The sequence below is a fragment of the Helianthus annuus genome, chromosome 15 (genome assembly GCF_002127325.2).
Source record: "Helianthus annuus cultivar XRQ/B chromosome 15, HanXRQr2.0-SUNRISE, whole genome shotgun sequence".
NCBI classification, from domain to species: domain Eukaryota; kingdom Viridiplantae; phylum Streptophyta; class Magnoliopsida; order Asterales; family Asteraceae; genus Helianthus; species Helianthus annuus.
In genome coordinates, this window is record NC_035447.2 from 128,771,266 (window position 1) to 128,793,875 (window position 22,610).

Genomic DNA, 22,610 nt, shown 5'->3' on the forward strand with positions numbered 1-22,610 from the left:
GATGGTTCACTTTCGTAGAATATTAGTTACTTAAAGTCAATTGCACACACCAAATGGTCGTCCATAGAAGAAATCAAAAGGTCATTAAGTGTTCATCTTCCACAAGTGATGCAAGAACATAGCCACTCATCGCTTTGAGATGAAACATGTTCAAACTGGATTGATTGAGGTTAAACATACAAGATTGAAATGTTTATAAGTTGTTCTTACAAGCCATGGATCCTTAGAACAAATAAAAAATATGAAAATACAAAAGAAATTTCGTGTAGAAATAGGTAAGAAGAAGAAGAAGAAGAAAAGGTATGGTGAAATGGTTGCACAAGCTACTAATTTATATACCGATTTGAGGGCAAAGCATGGCCCGGGTAAGTACAAAAATCTTCTTATCAAGATTTGTTCATCCATACTCTTATGGGGACCACATGTTTTGTCTTCACTTTAGGGGAAAGCACGGGACATGCCTAGCAAGACACAAAGCGTGCTTTGGTCACTTTCTTGGCAACTTCTTGATTTTCTTTATAGTAATGCTCGTTTTATCATGTTGTGGCCCAATTGTTCCTTAGAATCAAAAGTAAACTAATTTAGAATTAATCTACAATGATTTGACAAGAAAACAATCAAAAGTGGGTTATAAATGATGTGAATTGTATGTATAACTGTACGCACATCACATAGAGCCTAAATATATTGCAACATCTGAAGCACTAAAGGAAACATCTTGCAATAAGAAGTTCATTGCTGATGTCGAGCATCAAAAGACCTGTTAAGGTACTCTGTGACAACATCGACGTTATTACTCAAGCAAACCAATTGAAGGTCATATCGCAGAGCCAACCACATCCTCGAGGAGTTTCACTATATCTGACGGATAATGGAACGAGGAGATTTTTCCATCAACAAAGTCCATACAAATCACAATTAATTTCGCAGACTTGTTTACCAAGCCCACATCTTAAGTGAAACATGAGGAGCATGCATAGTAGATCAGTGAAGAAGAGTTCGAAATTCAACTAGGTTAAAGAGAAAGTTAGTTTTGGTTTAACTATTGAGTTGTTATTAGGTCTAGACAATTACTTATTAGGATTTTATTTAATGGTTTATATGTATCTACTTGGTTTATTTAATTGTTTAAACAGATAAATAGAGTTTTAAGGTTGTTGTAATTTGTATGCTTTCATTGATAAATTTAAAAGACTCGAGTAAGGTTTTGATGTAAAATTGATTCGTCGTGCGTGTTTCGGGTCTGATTTTTCAACATAAAGAACACACAGGATCATATTCGAGGTGTTGAGATTGGGTTGATGATTTGAATTAAGGATTTGATTTGTCAAAGAATGTTTTGAGAGGAATGACTGGTGATAACAAAAGCATCATTTGTAAAAATCGAGCTTATATACTCACCTATTTATTACATAACTAGTATTAAGCCCCTGCGTTGTAAAATTGTGTCAAGTAGTACCAATGTTATACCACTATATGCGACCATCAACTCCGGAAAATGCTCGTAAAAACAAAATAAATAAAAGCGGAAAAAATAATGCCAAGCGAAAAGCAGACGTAAAATCTTTGAACCACGCGCGCTCTTTGTAGAGAAATTAAACCGAAATGTAAAACATAGAAAAAAATAACTAAGTCAATTCAGGACCCACGCGTTGCGACGAACTTGTCAAACGGAGAAAAAAGATGTGTTGCGACGAGCCGGTCAAACGGGAAAAATATACGAAAAAATGTTGAAGCCACATGCACATTGTGGTGCGTTAACTCACAAAATTTAGAATGAAACAAAAAACTTGGGAAAGATGAAAAGTATGGTAGACCAAAATTGAAAATAAAAAAGAGTTGGCGTTAAATTGCAAAAGATGAAAAGCTTTGGTGTTAAAAGTAAAAAAAATAAAGAGTCTAAATTACAAAAGAAGAAAAGTTTCGGGTTAGAAATGAAAAAAGAAAAAAGAGCCATATACATGAGATACAACACCATAAATTACATAAAACTTAAACATTTTATTTTGTAAAACTTGAATAAACTATTATATATTATACATATGAAAACAAATTCATCATGAATAGTAACTTTAATTATTTTTAATAGTAACTAGTTGATTTTTCGCTCGCGCGTTGCGGCGGGGACTCAATGACTGCAAACCGTGTGTCAGTAACGGCAAACAGATACCGAATATCGAAACATAAATAAAAATGTCGAGAAAAGGATAGTCACTCCGTCCTAAAAAAACGATTTTAAATAACCTAATATATAAGAATATGACTCACAAGTCCTACACGTTGGAAATTCGTTTGTTTTCAGTTCAGTTATTACGGTGCCAACACGTTAAAATATGGATGAGCTCGGTACTGGTAACGGTACCGATCCGGAAAATCATCGAAGTTAGGTACCGGCACCGAAAATGCTTGGTACAATATGGTATGGTATTTGAAGGTAAAAACAATAAATACAAGTATGGTGTTAGATCGGTGTCGAACCAAAAGTAACGATTCTTAAAATGCCAAAGGTGGGGACCAAATTGGTACCGAAAATGATTTAGTATACAAAATTTGGTACAGTAAATTTGGTACCGATACGATACCGGTTTGATTACAGGATTTGATACGATTTGCTCATCAATAATCTAAATATCCAAGTTAATTTTACATGCTACAATTCATTCATTACAGAAAAAGACAAAAAAATAAAGCAAAATAATTTGTTGTGTATATAAAAGCTCATTCAAACGAAATATAGTTTACTTACTGTGTGTATGAAAAGTAATATAAACGGTGCAATTACTTGCATTGCTATGTTGCTACAGGATTTGATGAGCTCGGTACCAACCGGTAAGGAAAATACCATTACCGAAATCCCCAAAAGTGGGTACCGGTACCGAATATACCTGGTACGGTGCGTCTCAGTATACGGCACTGACATTTGAGGGTAAAAACCGATGAATATCGGTGCTGAACTGGTACCGAAAATACACCCGATTTGATAAGTTTGATATCAATACTGGTACCCGAGTAATGTATTCATTAAATGAACTTACTGTTCATTTCATTTGTTTTTTAATATAAGGGTAATATTAATTTATAATTTGATCTTTTTGTAAGTCTAAATCTGCACCTATTTTTTATTACCATTTTAAGGTGTTTACTCCTGCACTGTAATGGTATGTTACTGTAGATATTGTTTATTATTATTGTTATTGTTATTGTTATTGTTATTGTTATTGTTATTGTTATTGTTATTGTTATTGTTATTGTTATTGTTACTATTATTGTTAATTATTATTTAATTTGAACTTCTAGTAATTTTAAAATAAATAAGAAATCTGCAACTATGTTTATCTATCTTTTTACCATTCCAAGTTATTTGCTCGCGCGTTGTGATGGTACGTTACAACGGCTTTGGATAGATATTGATCCGTTCGTTACAGTACTGGTACGATATATGCATTTGTTATATAAACTAACATGTGTTTTACATCCTTCGAAAATTATAAAAACAAACATTGTACCGACGCCAATGTTGTTTGAACGCCGGTTCAGATTTTCACACTACTGGTACGGATATCCATTTATCGTAGAAAATATAGTTGTATAAAAGAAAATTTTCGAAACCAGAAACCATAAAAATGAATCTAGGTACCGGTACAATGTTTCGTATGGTAGCAATACAGCGTCAGCAGCTTATCGAAAGACAAAACAATAAAATAAATATTGATACAAAAACCGTTGTTGTGCGTCCGGTTCACTACAGTAGCGGCACGGTATCCGTTATTAAACAGGAAACCATAACAATGAATACATACCCGTATTGATGTTGTCCAGTTCAGTTTGATACGGTATGGTAGTGATTATATTCACTTTGATATTAACAAATTAATGAGCCGATTTTTACGGTGTCAGGTTATCCAAAGCAAAAACAATAAAAATAAATACCGGTATCGATGCAAATGTTGTTCAATCGGTTTCTATTTGGTTTGGTATGATAGCAGTAAATGTCCGTTTCAATAAAATCTATATTACAATGTTAAAAAAAATAAGCAAGAACGCAAACAAATCAAACCAATATAAATTGAACAACATTAGTATCGGTATCGATATTTGTTTTTATTTTTTCGATTAATGTAAGATTTTCTCTTTGGATTACAATAATAAGTGTCGGTATGATAACGAACCAAAGTAATACCAACTGATTTTCCGCCGCGAAGCGCAGGGAGATATAACTAGTTATATATTAATATAGTAAACTTTAGTTAATGGTTAAATACTTATTTATTATCTACATAATACACCATATGGTTTCAATTTATTTTTTATTCTTTGATAAGTTTAATATTTGTAATTAATTATTTTCATATTAGTTCAAGAGATATTAATAAAAAAATATTTGATTTAGGTATTAATAATATTATTAAGAGACCCATGGCATTATAGCCTAGTGGTATCTTGGGGGTGGGATAAGGCTTATGACCATTAGGTCATGGGTTCGATTCCCACAAATGGGGTTTTCCCAGATTTATTGGGTTTCCTCCTGAATTGGTGTATAAGCATTATTGCCTAGTGGAGATGGATATGATCGGGTGGTTCTGCTGGTGGCACGATGATACTCCAGTAGTTCGTCAGTAATCCAAATTTGTCGTTCAAAAAAAATAATATTATTAAGAGATTGAGGAAGAAACTGTCATGTGGCATTAGTTGAAGTTATTTATTAATCTTAGATAAAGATAAGGATAAAGATAAATGATATCTATATATTAGTTATTAATATTAAAAGAAATATATTAAATAAATATAAATAAAATTTATGAGTTTGAATGAGAGAATCTCATATGACATTGTTTGGAGTCTTATTATAAGTTAGACTAGATTATAAACCCATGTCTGACACGGATCTAAAGATAGAAATCATGTAACTTTACAATATCTGCACAAATATACACAAGTAAATTCTTTTTATACGTAAACCATTTTACATAACTTAGTTATTCTTTTTCTTTGTTCGGAAGCAATGAAAGTAGGTGATTATTTACTTTCTGTACAACTTCATTCGTAGCAAGTATAACTCTGACTCTGTTAATAAAACATTCATATTTTTCGAAATCTTGAAGAATAATAGCGATGGTATGGTAATATATGGTATGTTAATAGAAAAGATAAACCGATATACTTTGGTAAAGTTAAAATTATTATCAGCGGCCCAAAAAAGTGTTAAAAAAGCTTGATAAGAGCTACACTTTTATAAACTCCGTAATTGATTAAAAAAGTTTGACCCGGCCCAAAAGTGTAGATTAGGGTGTTCTTTTTCTATTTCTTTTTTATATCGTGTAAAATCATCACTAGCAATAAATATAAACAAAGGATGGCGATTCATTGTGAGTTTTTTTCTAAATTAGTGTTGGTAGAAAAAGTATTTATCATTTTAGTAATTTCTTAAAAGCTATTTACCAAAATAGTGTTTTTGTTTATTTTGTACTAGCTTACAACCCCGTGTATTACACGGGTTAAATGATGAAAAAAAAAATATAATTATAAACTTGTGTATAATCCTTATTAATGAAATGACTTCTTTAGATAAAATAGTAAAACAAAAGAACATTTATATTTTCGCTATTCAAAATAATTTTCTAAGTTTTCACTTCTCTTTTGAGATACTACAGTCCATTTTATTATGTCTTAAAAAGAAGTATCACTAAAAAATAAAAAAATAACGATCATAAAATTGTAAGTATTTTTAAAAATAATTATAAGTTATGAGGTTATGGTAAATGAATTGTAATTAAATTCTACTATGTATATTAATGATATAATAAATACTTTGATACAAATACTATTTTTAGATATATGGATCATGAGACAAGATACGAATATAATCATTATATAGAAAATATTACATATTAAAAAAATCATACTAAAAATAAAGTATATGTTTAAAAAAGTAGGACTAAAGTTTTTTAAACTATAAATTTGAGCGTCTACAACAACTTTTTTAATTAGTAGTTGACATTTAAATATTCAAATTAAAATTTTTATAATATTATATAATGTCTTTATTTAGCATGATGATAATGTCTTTAGTTGCGTAATATGATTGAAATTAAGTTTGATATTTAAAACTCAATGTTATTAGGAAGTTGGACTATTTTTTAAGATGAAAACATATTGATAGTAACATAAATTTAAAATTGGAAGAAAATATTGAACACGTGTATTACACGGCTTAAGTAAATATAATGTTATATACTTAATAGCAAAAAAAAAATATGTCTTTTAAAAACCATTTAGTGTTTGCTTTAAAGATAATTTTGTACTTTATTTAGATAATCCGCTTGTAATTTTAGTCTTCTGAGTTATATACTATAAGTACTTGTACATGTGATTTGATACTTTATTAGTAATTATTGTTTATATCCAAATAATATATTTTATCTTAACAAATATATATGGTTAGGGTAAAATGTAAATTTCGACAAGTTGTGAGAACTTAGAGAACTTGGCCTTACAAAACGTTTTTTGAATTTTTTTGATTTTGGATTCAAGTGGTTAAAACCACTAAAATATAGGGACTCCAAAAGTAATTTACTATTAATTAAATCTGAAATTATACGTTTGATCTCTAACTATGTTAAATAATATTATACTTATTATATTATTTGATACATTTATATTTGTTATAGATAATTATTAATTAAATTTGAATTTATGCGTTTATCTCTAACTATATTAATTAATATTATATTATATTTTGTGTATAAAAATTAAATGTAATACTATTATTAGAGTAGGCACCAAAGAGTGACACGTGTACAAAAAGATTTTTGTTTATTAGTATAGGAAGATTTGCCTTTTATTTTAACCAACATAATTAACCTGTATATTTTTTACTCGATCAATTCACTCTCTGTGTTTTTATTCTTTTTTATACCTTTTATTTTTAATCAATCCAATGTGTTTTTTATATACACAACCTTTTAATGTTTTATTCTTTTATTATACATTTTTTTCCGGTTAACAGAATATAGTTTTTATAATCAATCCATTGTGGTTTTTTTTATCATATTTTTCTCATAAAGCCAATATGTTTTTTTCTTCGATCAACATATATTCTGAAACTTTACGAAAAAAGAAGTAAACATATACTAGAGTGTTTTTTATATAATTAACTAGCCTAAGACCCCGCGAGCTTCGCGGGTGGCTAAACACCAACTAAACACATAAAATAATTTAAACGTACAAGCGTTAAAGTGTGATTTGTTAAGCCTAATATTTTGAGACATTTGAGCACGTCCCAATAGTACAACTACATAATGTTCGTTACAAATTAAGTTTTTGTCAACTAAACCTTCATGATGTTTTCATGATGTCTTCTTTAACTCCATTATCGCATTCATCCTCTGACATTATCAATTCCAATCTGGCGACTTAGAATTTAAAGCTCTATTGCTAGATTATTAAAAAGAGTTAATTTCTGTTTTCGTCTTTGTAGTTTGTCAAAAATCACTATTTCAGTCCATTAGTTTAAAAATTGCGATTTCAGTCCTTGTGGTTTCACTTTCGTAACCATTTCAGTCCACCTCGTAACCATTTCAGTCCATGTACTTACAGAATAAATTGATTGAAATGGTTACGAAAGTGAAACCATAGGGACTGAAAATGGTCACGAAAGTGAAACCACATGGACTGAAATCACAATTTTTAAACTAATGGACTGAAATAGTGATTTTTAACAAACCAAAGGACGAAACAGTAATTAACTCAAAAGAGTTAATTACTGTTTTATATACATGAAATTAATTTGAAAAAAAAATAGATTCTTACTTAAGTGTAAGAACAACTCAAACGGGTTCTTAGAGATATCAACTGGTTGGCTACCATTCAACACTTGATTTGCTATAAATCCCTTTTACTGTTATAGAAAAAAATAAGGTTATAACCCGGAAATTTTCCGGGTAGGAAAACTTAATTTATAACAAATAAAAGTATAAAAATAACACTTTAACATCTAAAGTATCATCTTTTCCTTTTCTCCATCATAAATTTTTAATTGGTTTCTTAAACTTTTCTTGTTGTAAAGAGCTATAAAAACATACAAAAGCAAGAATGTAAAGTAAACGTCTATATTTAGAGCATTTACATTGGAACCTCTATTCTATATTATATAGAGAAAATAATAGAGGAAACAACAAAAATACCATCACATTGGAATTTCTATAATAGAAAAAAAATAAAGTAAAGTACACCTCTATATTTATAGGGTCACATACATTCAACCCTCAATATTATTATTCTGAGTGTGTAATATCTAATTTATACCACAGCCTCACCAATTTTGAAAAGACCCATTTAAAAAAAAAAAAAAAACTCATTTCATCACAACCTGTTTTAATCGAGTTAATCACAGGTTATCCTCTAAATATCTTTTGACATCTATACATAAAATAAATACAAACAAACTAATCATAAGTCCGTCTTTAATCAATTTTTCAAAGTTTACCTACTTGAGCAATTAGAGATAAATATAAAGCAAATCACCCGTTAGGTAAAAACGGTTGAAATTGGTTTTTTTTCAGTAAACCAAACTTTATTAATCACCAAAAGAGGCATACAAACAACAATTAAGCTTCCAAAAAAACACACTAAGATACATCCAAAATACTCTTACCCCATTACACATCCAATCACTTTAAAAAAATTATCTATACACATACACTAACCAAAGTCTAAACCAGAGAAAGTGGACCAGATTGAGAGATTGACGCCTATCGATCTGTTAATCATCCACCAGAGAGTAGCCTCCTTAATGTCTTGCACTATTTTAGTTTGAAAAGCATCGACCCCTTTGAAGATCTTATCATTTATCCTTAACCATAGCCTTCATACTGTCATGAGAAATACAATATAAATCGGCCTTTTTTTCGTGGGCGTATCCAGACTAATTCTACATACACAAACCTTCCAACATATTGATTTAGCGAACATACGTGAAGCGAACAAAAGACAGGAAGAGTAGCTTTTATATTTTTTTATCATACCTGTAATCATTTTATAAATAATGCTATACAAAATTACAGGAAGAGAAACTGTTATAGTTATTTTTTTATAATATCAATCATAATGCTATACACACCTTGTCATAGCTTAAACACATTTCTTCAGATTATGGCCCAATTTGATCAGATTCTAAAAAACGAAGAAAGATTATCATGAGATACTGTAAAACTGGGGTTTAGGATGTAAACCATAAAAATAACAAATTAATTTAGATGATTAGCCTTGCAGAAAACCCAAATCGGGAAAGTTTACCTGAATCGTTAACAAAAAAAATCAGACTCAGATTGGGTTACTCAAGCGAATATTAATCACTGGAATAAGATCGGGTATCAAACATAAGAGCACACATGAGTTGATTAATGGAACAAAATGATGAGGAGAAGAATATACATCAGTGAATCGAATAGAGATCAATTTCCCATAGGATCCCATTTAAGATATATAGATATACAGATATAGATATAGATAAAGAACGGTGCAAGATAGACCTTTCCTTCAACTTCTCATAGGATTCCATTCAAGAGTTCCTTGTAGGGGAAGGAGTCTGAAAGAAGCTCATCACCTAAAATTACAAAACACAACTTGAATTAGATATGCAACTCGAGTACAAAAACAATAGTCGAAGAAGACTCGAAGCATTCCTAAAATTACAAATAATATAGTCAAAGCATCTCATAAAAAATCAAGATTTCAAAGCGTTCAAAATTTAAAATCAAACACAATAATGGTTTACTTCAAAATTTAAATTTAAAATAATGATTGACTTCAAAATTTAAAATTTAAAATTTAAAATCTGAAAATCAAATCACTAAGATCCAATCCCGTAAATCAAGCAAACTTATTAGGAAAGTCTAACTTTTTCAAATTTAAATTCAATTTACAGATTCGAAATTTAAAATCAAACACATTAATGGCAAACTTTCAAATTTAAATTTAAAATAATAATTGACTTCGAAATTGAAAATTTAAAATCAAACACAATAATGGTTTACTTCAAAATTTAAATTTAAAATAATGATTGACTTCAAAATTTAAAATTTAAAATCTGAAAATCAAATCACTAATATCCAATCTCGTAAATCAAGCAAACTTATTAGGAAAGTCTAACCTTGCCAAGCAAAACCAACCGACATAGAAACAAACTCATAAGACAGGGAAAAAATATAAAACAAACAAAAGGAGGGGTTTCAAAAAACGTAAATGAATTTATTTACAGAAACACTACAAATTTTCCGGAAATTAATACAATATCAAATTTATTAGTAACTAAAAAATACAGCCAAAATTAAATGAGCATAAAGTATGAAGCCAGACATTATACCGGATAAAAAAATAGGAAAAAAAACAATAAAACTAAAATTTTTTATTAACATGTCTGACGAAGTTTAATAGTCCGGCAATGGCATAAAATTTAGGGTTAACCATGAAAAAATAAAAAAACAAAACAAAAGAATCATTAATACATATTAATACAATACAAAATTTATTAGTAAAAAAACAAAGATTTTCAAATTTCAAAAAATATCATAGTTTGATTTGCCCAAAAAAAAACAAAACAAAATAACTTAAAAATTATAGAGATTAGCATAAATGATGGAATAAGTGGAATGATCTACAAAAAAAGAAGAACAACAAATTCTGAGAAACTTGAAACTTAATGTGATTGTCGAAAATTATGGAAACTAACACAAAATTTGGAAGCAATTAAAACTTTAATATAAGTTATCTTGATAAATTTGGAAATACGTTACAATGTAGACAACTTTGATAAGTATCCATAATTGATATAAATTTCAAAAATTCAAATTTTGAAATAATCAGTCAAAACAATTTATCTAAATAGTTAAATATTATTATAACTTAAATTCAAAACCAATAAGGTTAATATATTCATAATATAATCAATATCTAAATGATTGTGAAAAAAAAAATCAATCACAAAAATACAGAAAAAATGATTAAAAAAAATTGCGATAAAGCATTTAAAATATATAACAATCTAATCTAGTTTCCATACCTGCAGAATAAGTGGAATGATCTACAAAAAAAGAAGAAGAACAAATTCTGAGAAACTTGAAAATTAATGTGATTGTCGAATATTATGGAAACTAACACAAAATTTGAAAGCAATTAAAACTTTAATATAAGTTATCTTGATAAATTTGGAAATACGTTACAATTTAGACAACTTTGATAAGTATCCATAATTGATATAAATTTCAAAAATTCAAATTTTGAAATAATCAGTCAAAACAATTTACCTAAAGAACGATAAAGAAGACTCAAAATAACACCAAATCTATGGAAAACGAACCTGTTTGCAATCGATTGGAAGAATGATCAGCTCTCTAAAGGACCTGTTGTCAACAAAGACATTACAATTTTAAGGATTTAAATAGAGAATGATGGATGAAACATTGCTTAAGCTTAAACAATAATCTGTACTATAACCTTTCTGGTATGCCAAATCATCACTCTCAATTGTTGAACTGTAATAGTGTCAGCAAACAACGTCACCTCTGACAATTGCTCAAAATCTACTTCAATACGTGAATTTAATCGGAAAACCTAAAGATGAACATATGATAGAGAACATCAAACATGAAGCGACATTATCAAACATGAATCGATATTTGAAGAATTGTTACCTATTTGTTGAATCGTTTGGAGAAGACAGTGATGGATCCCATCTTTCAAAAAGCACCAAATCTTGAAAAATATCACAGAAGCACTCAAGAAATGAATATAGGTATTGATGAATGCATAAGTTAAAAATCACTGAAACCCTAAGAAGAGGCGGCGGCTAGGTCTTCCAGACACCAACAACGCCGCAAAAAGAAATTGAAAACACGGATACATACCTTATACGCCGCATAATAAGGATTGGTTGCTTCCACTTCGCGATTGAAGATGAAGAAATCTAGGGTTCAGGAGATTACAAATAACATATTAAAGATCGTTAGATGATATCTAGGGTTTAAGGAAGAAATAGATAGTATTTAACGATGACAAAGAAAAATCAAAGAGGGAAAAGAAAAATAACATACCTATGTTTTTCGAAGATAAATCGATGAAGAAGGAAGAACCGGATGCAGGAGATGGGTATTAGGGTTTTGGAGTGAAGTGAAGCGTATTAAAGAAGCTAAGGAGGATGGTTTTGGCGGAAAAAACAAAAAAAAGTGGTCTAAGCAAACGCCACGTGGCAAGTAATGGCTTAGGCTAATGCCATGTGGCTTAAGCTTGTTTTGCTTTATTAGAAGTAGTAGATGAGAAGAAGATAGAAGAGAATAAAACAAAGAGTTAATTGCTAAAATCGCCCGTGAGGTTTTAGCACATTTGCCATTTTCGTCCAAAATGACACTTTTTTACCATTTTGCCCCCCATGTTTGTAACTTTTTGCCATTTTCATCCAAACAACTAACTTAGTTTATTTTTTCTATTAAGTTGAAGGATATTTGGATGAAAATGGCAACTATAAACCACATGGACGAAAATGGCAAATGTGCTCAAACTCTTTTTAATTTCTTTTATTTAGTTATTTTTGTCACATATATAATAAAAAAGAATATACATGCAATTTTTATATGAAAAAAATAATAGTTTTGTCACATATTTTTTTATAAATTTTCATTCAACCACTAACTAAGTTAATTTTTTTCTATTAAAGCGAAGGGTGTTTTAAATTTTATAAATTAATACAGAAATTAATTTCCAATTGTTTATATAGATCAATTTTATAAAAATAAATCTACTTAAACCTCTAATTTTTATAAAACTAAAATGCTTGTGACCTTATAGAAAAATGTCAAATAAACAAATATTATCATATGTACCAAGTTTGTAATTAATCTTCTACTCTTTTAAATTCGCTCCTAACGAAAAACAAAAGCCAGTGCCCCCATCAAACAACGTACCGGTTACCAAACCTTAAAATTACCCACCAAATAGTAAGTATAATGCCATCTAATATTTTGTGATAAACACTTTTCACGACGAGCTATTTTCTTGTTAAACAAATTTTGAACAATATTTTTCTCACTTTTTGATGACGGTTTTTTTTTTTTTGACCGTGTCTAAAAAAACGTTGACTGCGTCTGATGTTTCATTCTATAGTATTGGTAACCATAACATGTAAAATGAGAACTGGTACCGATATGGTGCAGTTTGGTACCAATACCAAAGAAGTATGGTATCGTTGCTCGTTAAAAAGAATATCTATAATACTATAAAAAGGAGAAGTGATGTACAATATTGTAATTTTACCATGTTTACAAGTTATAAAGCACCATGTACAAGGATGTATAAGCCATTTTAGAAGGGTTTCACCCAAAATTTTAAGACACTATAGGGGTAATAAGGGGATTTCAGCCTACATATTGAATGCTTCCGTATCGGCCATTATGAAAGAAAACCATGACACAAATCCTACCTTCACCACTCCTCATCAGTCATTATGAAAGAAAACCATAAGACACAAATCCTACCTTCACCACAAGTCATGCCGATCTCCTCTGGTTATTCCAATCACAGATCTCCTCTGGTTATGCCGATCTTGAAAAACGCAGGGATTTGCAGTTTGAATTCGATTTTACGGTTTTTTAAGATGCACCTTGCCAGATCTAGGGTTACGAATTCTTTTTTTCACCTCCTTTCTCTTTGCCTCATACCATCACAGGCGTGAAGGTGGTTGTTGCTACTGTTTCTGGCAATTTGGTAGGGTCGGTTTTCCTCTTCTCTTTACTAACTTGCACAGGGCTTCTCATTTTTGTTTCCATCAATTCATCTATCTCTAATCGAAAACCCTAACATCATCCCTTCTATCAAATCACCGATTGGTTCCAGAAAAAAAAACGCTTCAATACAACACAGGTATGATCAGTTGTCTTTGTTTCTTCTCTTTGTTCACATTAGATCTCAAAGCTTTATTGTTTCGATCAAGGCAGTATTAGCAACAAGGTTGAAATTTATTGGATTACAAAAAAGATATTAATTTGTGCCGATGGTTTTTGGTTTCTATTTGTGATAATGACACCATTTTTGTTTTGAAATCGCATTTTTATTATGATTTGTTGTTTTATGTGATGTGTGTGTAGTGATACAACTTTTAGTTTAAGTTATCATACCTGGTTTTTTATTAGGGTGCTTGGTTAGTATTCACCAAAAACATACCAACACAGTTTGATCAAGTTTTCTGGATTAATGTGCTAATAATATACTATTGTTGTTGGTGATTCAGGTGAAATACTTAAAAGGAACCAGAAAACCCCACCAGATGTAAGTTTTTATTTATGTTTTAGATTCGCAGAATTTATAGGTGTCATTTTCATCATATTAATGGGCTGAAATTGCTATCTCTAAATGTTGGTGTGACATAAAAAAGTTAATTGAAGAAGAATATTTGAAATTTTGAAGTTATTTTTTCATGGATGCAGGTTATTCCGGTCAGCGTAGAGTTAAGGTGGCTGAGAACAGTTTATACAATTAATATTGTGTGTGGGAACAGATTTGTTCAGCTTATAGCTTTAGTTGGATTAGTTTTTTGGGTTTGTTTTAAATGCCGGAAATTTCAGAACCCTTAAGAAGAAGAAGCGCAACCTCTTCTACCATCGGTCCAACTCGGTGAGATTTCGGAGGAGGTCTTGAAGGCTTATGACGGCAACTATTCTCAAAAGCCTTCTCTTATGGCCATCGTAGGCCAGATCTACGATGTCTCACAACGCTGGTATAATAACATTAGGGTTTAGTTTAATTTTCTATGTCCAATCTATAAATAACACTTTCTGTGTTGATTCTTGTTTGTATGAAACTTGCAGGTTGATTTCTTTAAGATGATACGGTTGTCATTGGTATATCTGGTGAGCCCCCAAATCCTTTTAATCTCTATTTTCATAAATTGGAATTGGTATAATTCGCTTAGAAGACCGGATTCTGTATTAATGAATTTGGTGACAAATCTTGCCATGGCATCTGTTTCTTGATTGCATAGGAATGTTTTTGCTCAGATAAAAAATATCGGTTGTGAATTGGATTGAAGGGCGTGGAAAGTCAGTTGTTTGTGAATAAGTTATTACTAAGGTGGTGGCGAGGAAGGTGCTAAAAACTACAGTGCCCACGCTTGTTAGCGAAAACCGTGCTCTTGAACAGACAACCACAGCCTAGCCACGGTAAAGGAGTCACCAACCACTACGAGATGTATGGTCAGAACCTTGTTGATGCTTCTCGCTTTTGTTCATTTGGTCGCAAGGTATAAACCCACTTCCTCTTTTGCACATTCTCAATCGGTTCGGTTATTTGATTAGGTAATCAGTGACAACCCGGGTTTTTTGCAAAGATGTCAGATGTTTACATAATTTTTCGGTGTTGGGTTGTCTATCATCAAATATTTTAGAATTTTTTGTCCAGTTGGGTTGGATGGGGTCACACGAGTCAGACGTAAAAAATATATATTTAATCTTCACTAGAAAATACATGATAAAAATACTATATGCTTACATTTGCTCTGTATAGGCTTTATTTCTTATGGTGGAGGCTGTTCCAAATTATTGATTTGCAGTTGTTGTATGGTTTCTGTGTGCCTGTTCACACATCATAGCAGCTCGCAATATCTTCCTTGATGAACACTTAGTCCTCTTAGATTTTTTTCTACCAGTTTGTTTATCTATATTAGAATAGTTTTTTCTATTAATAAACCAAGGCTTTTGAATTCATATAATCAGCTTGATTTAAGGTTTTTTGTTTGTTTATTTTTTTAATAAAAATATTATAGTCTAATTGGTATATTGTATTTTCTATTCAGTTTGTACAGCATACATCATGTTTAATGGATCAGCTTGCCAATCTATATCAAGATTCCTCCATGTTAACCTTCGAAGGTCAGAAGATTCAAGGATCTCAATACATTGTTTGTAAGGTTGCTTCTCTCCTGAAGGGTTTATTTGTTCAAAGTTTTCGCTTTCTGGTAAAGTTTTTACATTGTCCAGTTACATGGAGACCAATGAAGGGTTTATTTTGATTTTACTAAAGTTGCAGATGTGTTGGATCCAATTATTGCTCTGGTGTTCTCATGGCAAAAGATGGAATTGAATTGTGGCCTACTTTACTTGATGAAGTTCAAGCACGATTTGACACTGATGTTGGCCAGGTATCAGCCAGTTTTAATGACACATGTATCAATCAGAAGTTTGAATGCCCTTTCAAAATTACTTCATTATATAAGGATTGATGTTTGTTAATTTTTTTATTTACTTTGTATGTCTTGTTGGTTGGTATTTGTGTTTTGATCAGTAACCTCTTAAACTTTTGGGTACTCTCGCAGTTATGGTTCCCGTTTTACTTGGTTCTTCGGCCAGGTTGTTATGAAGATACCAATGGTTGTAGTGGCAGTACAAGATTTCATACGAGTGTGACACTAGCCTCCGGAACCTGATTTCACTGACCTTCCACTCTTTCCCCAAACAAGGTTGGAGCATGTATGAAATCAATTTACGCTTATTGTAACCTAGGGTTAGTTGGGACACCCGGTTCAAAGCGCGGGCCTCCCCACTAGTTATACCTAATTTACAATACAAAAATATTCATAATTGTATTTAGGTTTCTTTTGAAATTTAATAAATAAAAGATCTTGTATTAATTTATAAAATTAATAGAAAAAAATTAATTTATAAAATTTAAAACATCTTTCGCCTTAATAGAAAAAAAAAATTAACTTAGTTAGTGGATGGATGAAAATTTATAAAAAAAATATGTGACAAAACTATTATTTTTTTCGTATAAAAATTGCATGTATATATTCTTTTTTATTATATATGTGACAAAATTAACTAAATAAAAGAAATTAAAAAGAGTTTGAGCACATTTGCCATTTTCGTCACCGTGGTTTATATTTGCCATTTTCATCCAAATATCCTTTAACTTAATAGAAAAAATAAACTAAGTTAGTGGTTTGGATGAAAATGGCAAAAAGTTACAAACGTGGGGGGCAAAATGGTACAAAAGTGTCATTTTGGACGAAAATGGCAAATGTGCCCAAACCTCAGGGACGATTTTAGCAATTAACTCTAAAACAAATTTTCTATCAAACAAAGTCAATCAAATTGGTGAGTTGGCTACTCTTCTATCTACTAATACAAAAAAAAAAAATACAATCAAGAAATTACTTACGAACGTAAGAAGGGTGGATACGAATGCTTGGCAATAAAAGGGCATGAGCAACTGAAATGAGACATACCATCATGCTAATCAAGGTTAAAGCTTTGGTCACCACACCCATTTTTGATAAATAGTTTTCAATAAGTTTTTTATGTTGACTAAAAGAGAAAACTAAGTAGAAAATAAACAAAACATTAATAGGTTGATTGAAAAAAAGGATATTGGGTTGATTGGAAGAAAGGGTATAATAAAAAAATAAAATGCGGACCATGGATTGATTGAATAGAAAAAATAATTTAAAGTTTACTCTATTGATGGAATGAAAAGGAGAACACAAATTTAATAAAAACATTAATTTGATAAATAGTTTTCAATAAACACTAAAATGGTAAATTGTTTTTCCAACAACTCTAGTTTAGGAAAAAAACTCGATTCATCGTTGCTTTTGGATGTTTCTAAAACATACCATTTTCCAACTCATCGGACTTTATCCGTGTCAGAAAGTCTAATTGATTAAACCTGAAAATATACATGTTAAAATAAGAATAAGAAGGCCAATGAGGTAGTGGTGGAGTAGTTGGGGAAAAATTTAGTGTTCCTTGTGACCCATGTTCGACTCCCGCTCTCCTCATTATTTTCTGCGGCATCCAGGTGAAGGGCGAATACGGGTGGCACCGGTTCGCTTTGGATGGGAGACGAGGTTTTACCGATTATTCCACTGTCGTGCCTTCGGACGGGTGGAGGTCGGGTTTCCGCGCATCTGGGTGAGCTAAGGGGTTGGCGGCGGTTGAGTAGTCGACCTTGGTCACAGCGTCCGGTGTCACAGTAGTTGGCACGTCGTTCCTTGCCGTTAAAAAAAAATAAGAATAAGAAGAATATACTAATTGATTAAACCTGAAAATATACATGTTAAGAAAAAGAAGAATATAAAGACTAAACAAGTATTAAAAACGTAAGAATAAATACAAGTAGTGGTGGATAAAAAACCTGGATCCGGACCCGAAAATAAAACCCGGAACCGGGTATTATAAAACCCGGGTTTTTTATACCCGAACCCGAACCCGACCCTACCCATAGGGTAGGGGTTGGGTATGCATTTCTGTTATAAAACCCGAACCCGAAACCGGGTTTTTTATACCCGTTTTCAACCCGGGTTTTATGAGTACCCGGTTTCAACCTGAACCCGGAACCGGATTTTTTCAATACCCTGTCCGGTTTTCCCAATAACTTGTTGAGGTTTTTTCGTTTTTTTTGTGTTTTTTCGAGTTTTGTACCTTGGTAACGGCTATATAGCCGTTAGAAAGTGTATTATGATCATTTGTTTGGTTTACACTGTATCTCTATACCCTATAAAAGGGGTCTTTGATGACGAACAACAAACGAAGACGATCAAGTTATTCCAAGCTATCTATGTTCATCATCTTATTCGATCCGGTTCAATGATTATTTAGGTGTTGTGTATTTCTATGTTTTATGAAATAAAAAGGTTTTGTATTTTATATTTCTATGATTTATCCAAACAAAATGAATACCCGACGCATACCCAAACCAAACCCGATCCATACCCGAACCCGAAAATAGGGTATTATAATACCCGGGTATTAAAAAACCCGACCCGAACCCTACCCAAACCCGGGTATATAGGGCATACATTTTTTTATATAAAACCCAGACCCGGACCCGACCTGGATATTGTCAATACCCGATTTTGTAGAACCTATCGTACCCAAACCCGATTCCATACCCGAAACCGGGTATTCAGAGAACCCGATTTGTGCACCACTAAATACAAGAACAACTATAACGTCTCTGTTTTACTTGGGCCTGGCCCAATATCACTTTCACGGTTTCACTTGTCTGTCAAATGACTACCTAAAACCATTGATCTATATGATCCATATATACGTAAGTCATATATGAATTTACTGGCCCGTTGACAATGAGAAACCCTTTGGGTTTAAGACGACACGGAATTAGAAAAAAAAAAAACGATCTTTAAAAAATATGTCATATACGATCACAAAAACCGAATAATAAAATATAAATCAAAATTTATAAACCAATGGTTTGAATATGATTTAATTTATAAGTGAGCTTGAAGTTTTGGCTAACGACATCTCCGTAATTATGTTAAAAATTATAGAATTACTAATGTTGTTTTTCTATATATTTTTACATAAACCTTAACCAACTTACATATCAAGGATTGAATAATACAATTGTATAGATATATTGTTGGTTTACTGGGTAGTAATTTGGACCCAATTAATGAAATCATGTTAGAATAAATGTCTTGTGGTCCAAATTTTGTCTTCCCTGTCCCAGGTGTGGACCTGTAAAGCCACTTGCATACTTTCTCATAATGTTATTCTATTTTTTTCCGGATATTTTGTCATGCAATCATGTAACATTTTAATTCTTGAACCAAAATAGAATAAAGAGTTAAATGTCATTTATGGTTTGGGTTATTTTGACAGTTTAGTCTAAAATTTTCATTTTTCGTCTGCAGGTTCAAAAAGACCATTTTAGTCCACTGGGTTAACTTCATCAATTTTTTCTGTTAACTAGAAGGGCAATTCGGTCATTTTATATGTAATTCTATTAACTAGAAGGGCATTTCGGTCATATAAAATGACCAAATTGCCTTTCTCGTTAACAGAAATAATTGATGAAGTTAACGTAGTCGACTAAAATGGCAACGATGAAACCTTTTTGGACCCGCATGCGAAAAAATGAAATCTTTGGACTAAATAGACAAAATGGTCCAAACCACATGGATTAAAATGACATTTAACTCTAGAATAAAACTGAAGTTAAAATAAAAACTTTTAGAGTAAATTACGATTTTGGGCCATGTGGTTATATCACTTTTACCCATTTAACTCAAAAAAGAATGTTTTAACATCTGAGCCACTAACGTCTTTTTTTCTAACCCTTTTAGCCCCTGACACTAACCACATCCATCAAATGTTAGGGGCCAAAAGGGTTAGAAAAAAAGACGTTGGGGTTTCAGATGTTAAAAAATTATTTTTTAGGCTAAAAGGGTAAAATTGATATAACCAAAGGGGCCAAAATCGTAATTTACTCAAACTTTAAAAAAAACATGAATGAATGAGGACCACATTTTGGAATAGGATAAGGGTTATAAACTAGAACGCATTTTTATTTATAAATTCGTTAAAATCGAGTGAACGTTTTAAATCGAAACGAGTCCACCAGTTAACTCAGTTTAATAATATCCAAATGGTTTGGTTGGTGATTTGGTGTTGTCGATTTAACAATTCAGCCTAATTAATACACGACTTGGAACCAACCATGTAAAACTAATGATTAAAAAACAAAGGGAAAATTACAAAAATAGCCAAGAAAAATGTTGACTTACCAAAATAGCCATCTCATGAGTCTTTGGAGAGGGGCATCACTGATTACGAGAGAGCTTATGCGTCTGCAGGGTCATTCATGCGTCCACCAATGTAGAAGTGACACGTGTCTTAGTGACATCATGCGTCCAATGCGCCCGTGACTCATCCCATGCGTCCGTGACTCATCCCATGCGTCCGTGACTCATCCCATGCGTCCCTGACTCATCCCATGCGTCCCTGACTCTTCCCATGCGTCCCTGACTCATCCCATCATCCCATGCGTCTGTTTGAGGCATCCCATGCGTCCGTGACTCATCCCATCATCCCATGCGTCTGTTTGAGGCATCCCATGCGTCCGTGACTCATCCCATTATCCCATGCGTCCCTGACTCATCCCATGCGTCCCTGACTCATCCCATGCATCCCTGACTCATCCTATGCCTCTGTGACTCATCCCATGCATTCCATTTTTGTACTTGTTGCTTCATCCATGCACGCATCCATATAAAAGAATTAAGGGGCATAAGAAGGGTGATGCCCCTCTCCAAAGACTCATGAAATGGCTATTTTGGTAAGTCAACATTTTTCTTGGCTATTTTGGTAATTTTCCCAAAAACAAAAGCAACCGTGAAGAAACGGTGATCTAATTAGGGAGTTAATTAGATTGGTTTATGTTCCTTTCATGAGGGTTAATCTTCTTAAGGATATTTGAGCTCCGACTTGGTAATCTAACCTGCAAAACAGAACACCGTTACTCGTTAAGAGGGGAATGTGGGGGTTTCCCTCTTAACCAGGCTCCGGCGTGAGAATAAGCGACTGCTTTGAGAGTAATTAAGTGTAAAGAGTGAGAGCCAAGGAAATAGAATGTTTAACCTGAGGAATGAAGGTCTCTATTTATAGCCGGAGAGGTGTGAGGGGTTATGGGCTGATGGGCCTTGGGCCAGAAGCGGACAACAAAACGGATATGCTCTTTGTCTCACTGGCGTCGACCGCTTAGTGGCTTCTAGATGCTCGTTGGTGCTGGCGCACCTTGATTGGAGCCACGTGTCATTGTTGTCGGCCTTGTTGTCCTTCTGTCATCAGCAGACGAGTGGAGATCGTGGGACAGTTGTCTCCGTCCTCTGATTGGTGCCATGTAGGCGTCCTTGTGTACTTCTCGTCAGGCGATCGTGGCGCACGATTGACCAGAGCCTGCTAGACGCTCATTGGCTCCTTTTACTGCCACTTGTACCTTATGTACCACTGTAGGTAGCCGCGCGCTTCCCTACCGAGTGGCTCATTTCTTCCATTGTTTTATGCTAAGTGCTGATATCTGGGTTTGTTGTGTGCATTCCCTCACGCGGGACAAATCGTAGTGCGATGTAGGTCGCGCGAGGTTGTTGTTAACAAGTTGTTGTGTTAAGGAGTATGGTCTCACGCGCAACCTGATCTGAGGTTTGCGCGACTTTTTGGGACCATACCCCTTCAAGTCCCCCCAGTCCAGTGCTGCACCATGCGCAACGCAAGTGGTTGGAGCTCTGGACTTAATAAAAAATAAGAGAAGGGGAAATGGTTCTTTTGATCCTGACTTGTATGGCGCGCGTTGAAAACTGTCGTTTTAAATGCGCATGTACTAGGCAGGTGTTAAGTGATTTATTGTTTGGCCTGTTAGGCGCGCGAGGTCATAGTAGTTTACGTATATCTGGCGCGGCTCATGTGACTTCTGCATGAAGTTACTTGCACGTTTTATGGCGGGAAACTTCGAAATTTGAACTTCTGACAGGTTGGTGAGATAAGTCGCTGAGGGCGACGTTTGAGTTGACCCCTGGCACGGGTGTCATCATGCCGCCTGCGGCGATTGCACTTCATGTCAGGAGAGTGAGGCCCACGCGCGCGTGGTAACCGTCACCCCTGGTTTTCCGCTTGACGTGGCAACCTCCTGTTGGTTAGCCTAGCGGCGAACGCGACACGGTTACCCATCGCATTAAATGCGATGGGTATATATATCCGAAGAGAAGGTGAGAGATTCTCACTTCTCTTCGTTTCTTCTCCACTTTTCTCTCAAAAACTCTTTGAATC

At 32.8% G+C, this 22,610-nt stretch overlaps 1 protein-coding gene across 10 annotated transcripts; it reads left to right on the plus strand.

Moving 5' to 3' along the window:
- Positions 1–13,451: 13,451 nt before the first annotated feature.
- On the plus strand, positions 13,452–16,708 carry LOC110938477. 10 transcript variants are annotated; one of them, XR_004881350.1, is made up of 8 exons: positions 13,452–13,911; positions 14,279–14,316; positions 14,475–14,764; positions 14,856–14,897; positions 15,029–15,286; positions 15,839–16,000; positions 16,066–16,183; positions 16,358–16,708. XR_004881350.1 is itself a non-coding variant. In XM_035984035.1 (4 exons), exons 1-4 carry the CDS (start codon positions 15,233–15,235, stop codon positions 16,446–16,448), a joined length of 372 nt encoding a protein of 123 aa, XP_035839928.1. In that variant the 5' UTR covers positions 14,906–15,232; the 3' UTR covers positions 16,449–16,708. The 10 variants fall into 10 exon arrangements, 1 of the variants encoding a protein (XP_035839928.1); XR_004881349.1 differs by having other exon boundaries at positions 16,072–16,183; XR_004881351.1 differs by having other exon boundaries at positions 15,839–15,952.
- Positions 16,709–22,610: the final 5,902 nt, after the last annotated feature.

Bases quoted from the DNA above. Each gene is read 5' to 3' on its own strand.
- LOC110938477 (XM_035984035.1), top strand. From the start codon at position 15,233: ATGTATGGTCAGAACCTTGTTGATGCTTCTCGCTTTTGTTCATTTGGT. The intron at 15,948-16,065 runs GTAAGGTTGCTT...ATTTTACTAAAG, and splicing joins AGGATCTCAATACATTGTTT to TTGCAGATGTGTTGGATCCA. The intron at 16,184-16,357 runs GTATCAGCCAGT...GTACTCTCGCAG, and splicing joins TTGACACTGATGTTGGCCAG to TTATGGTTCCCGTTTTACTT.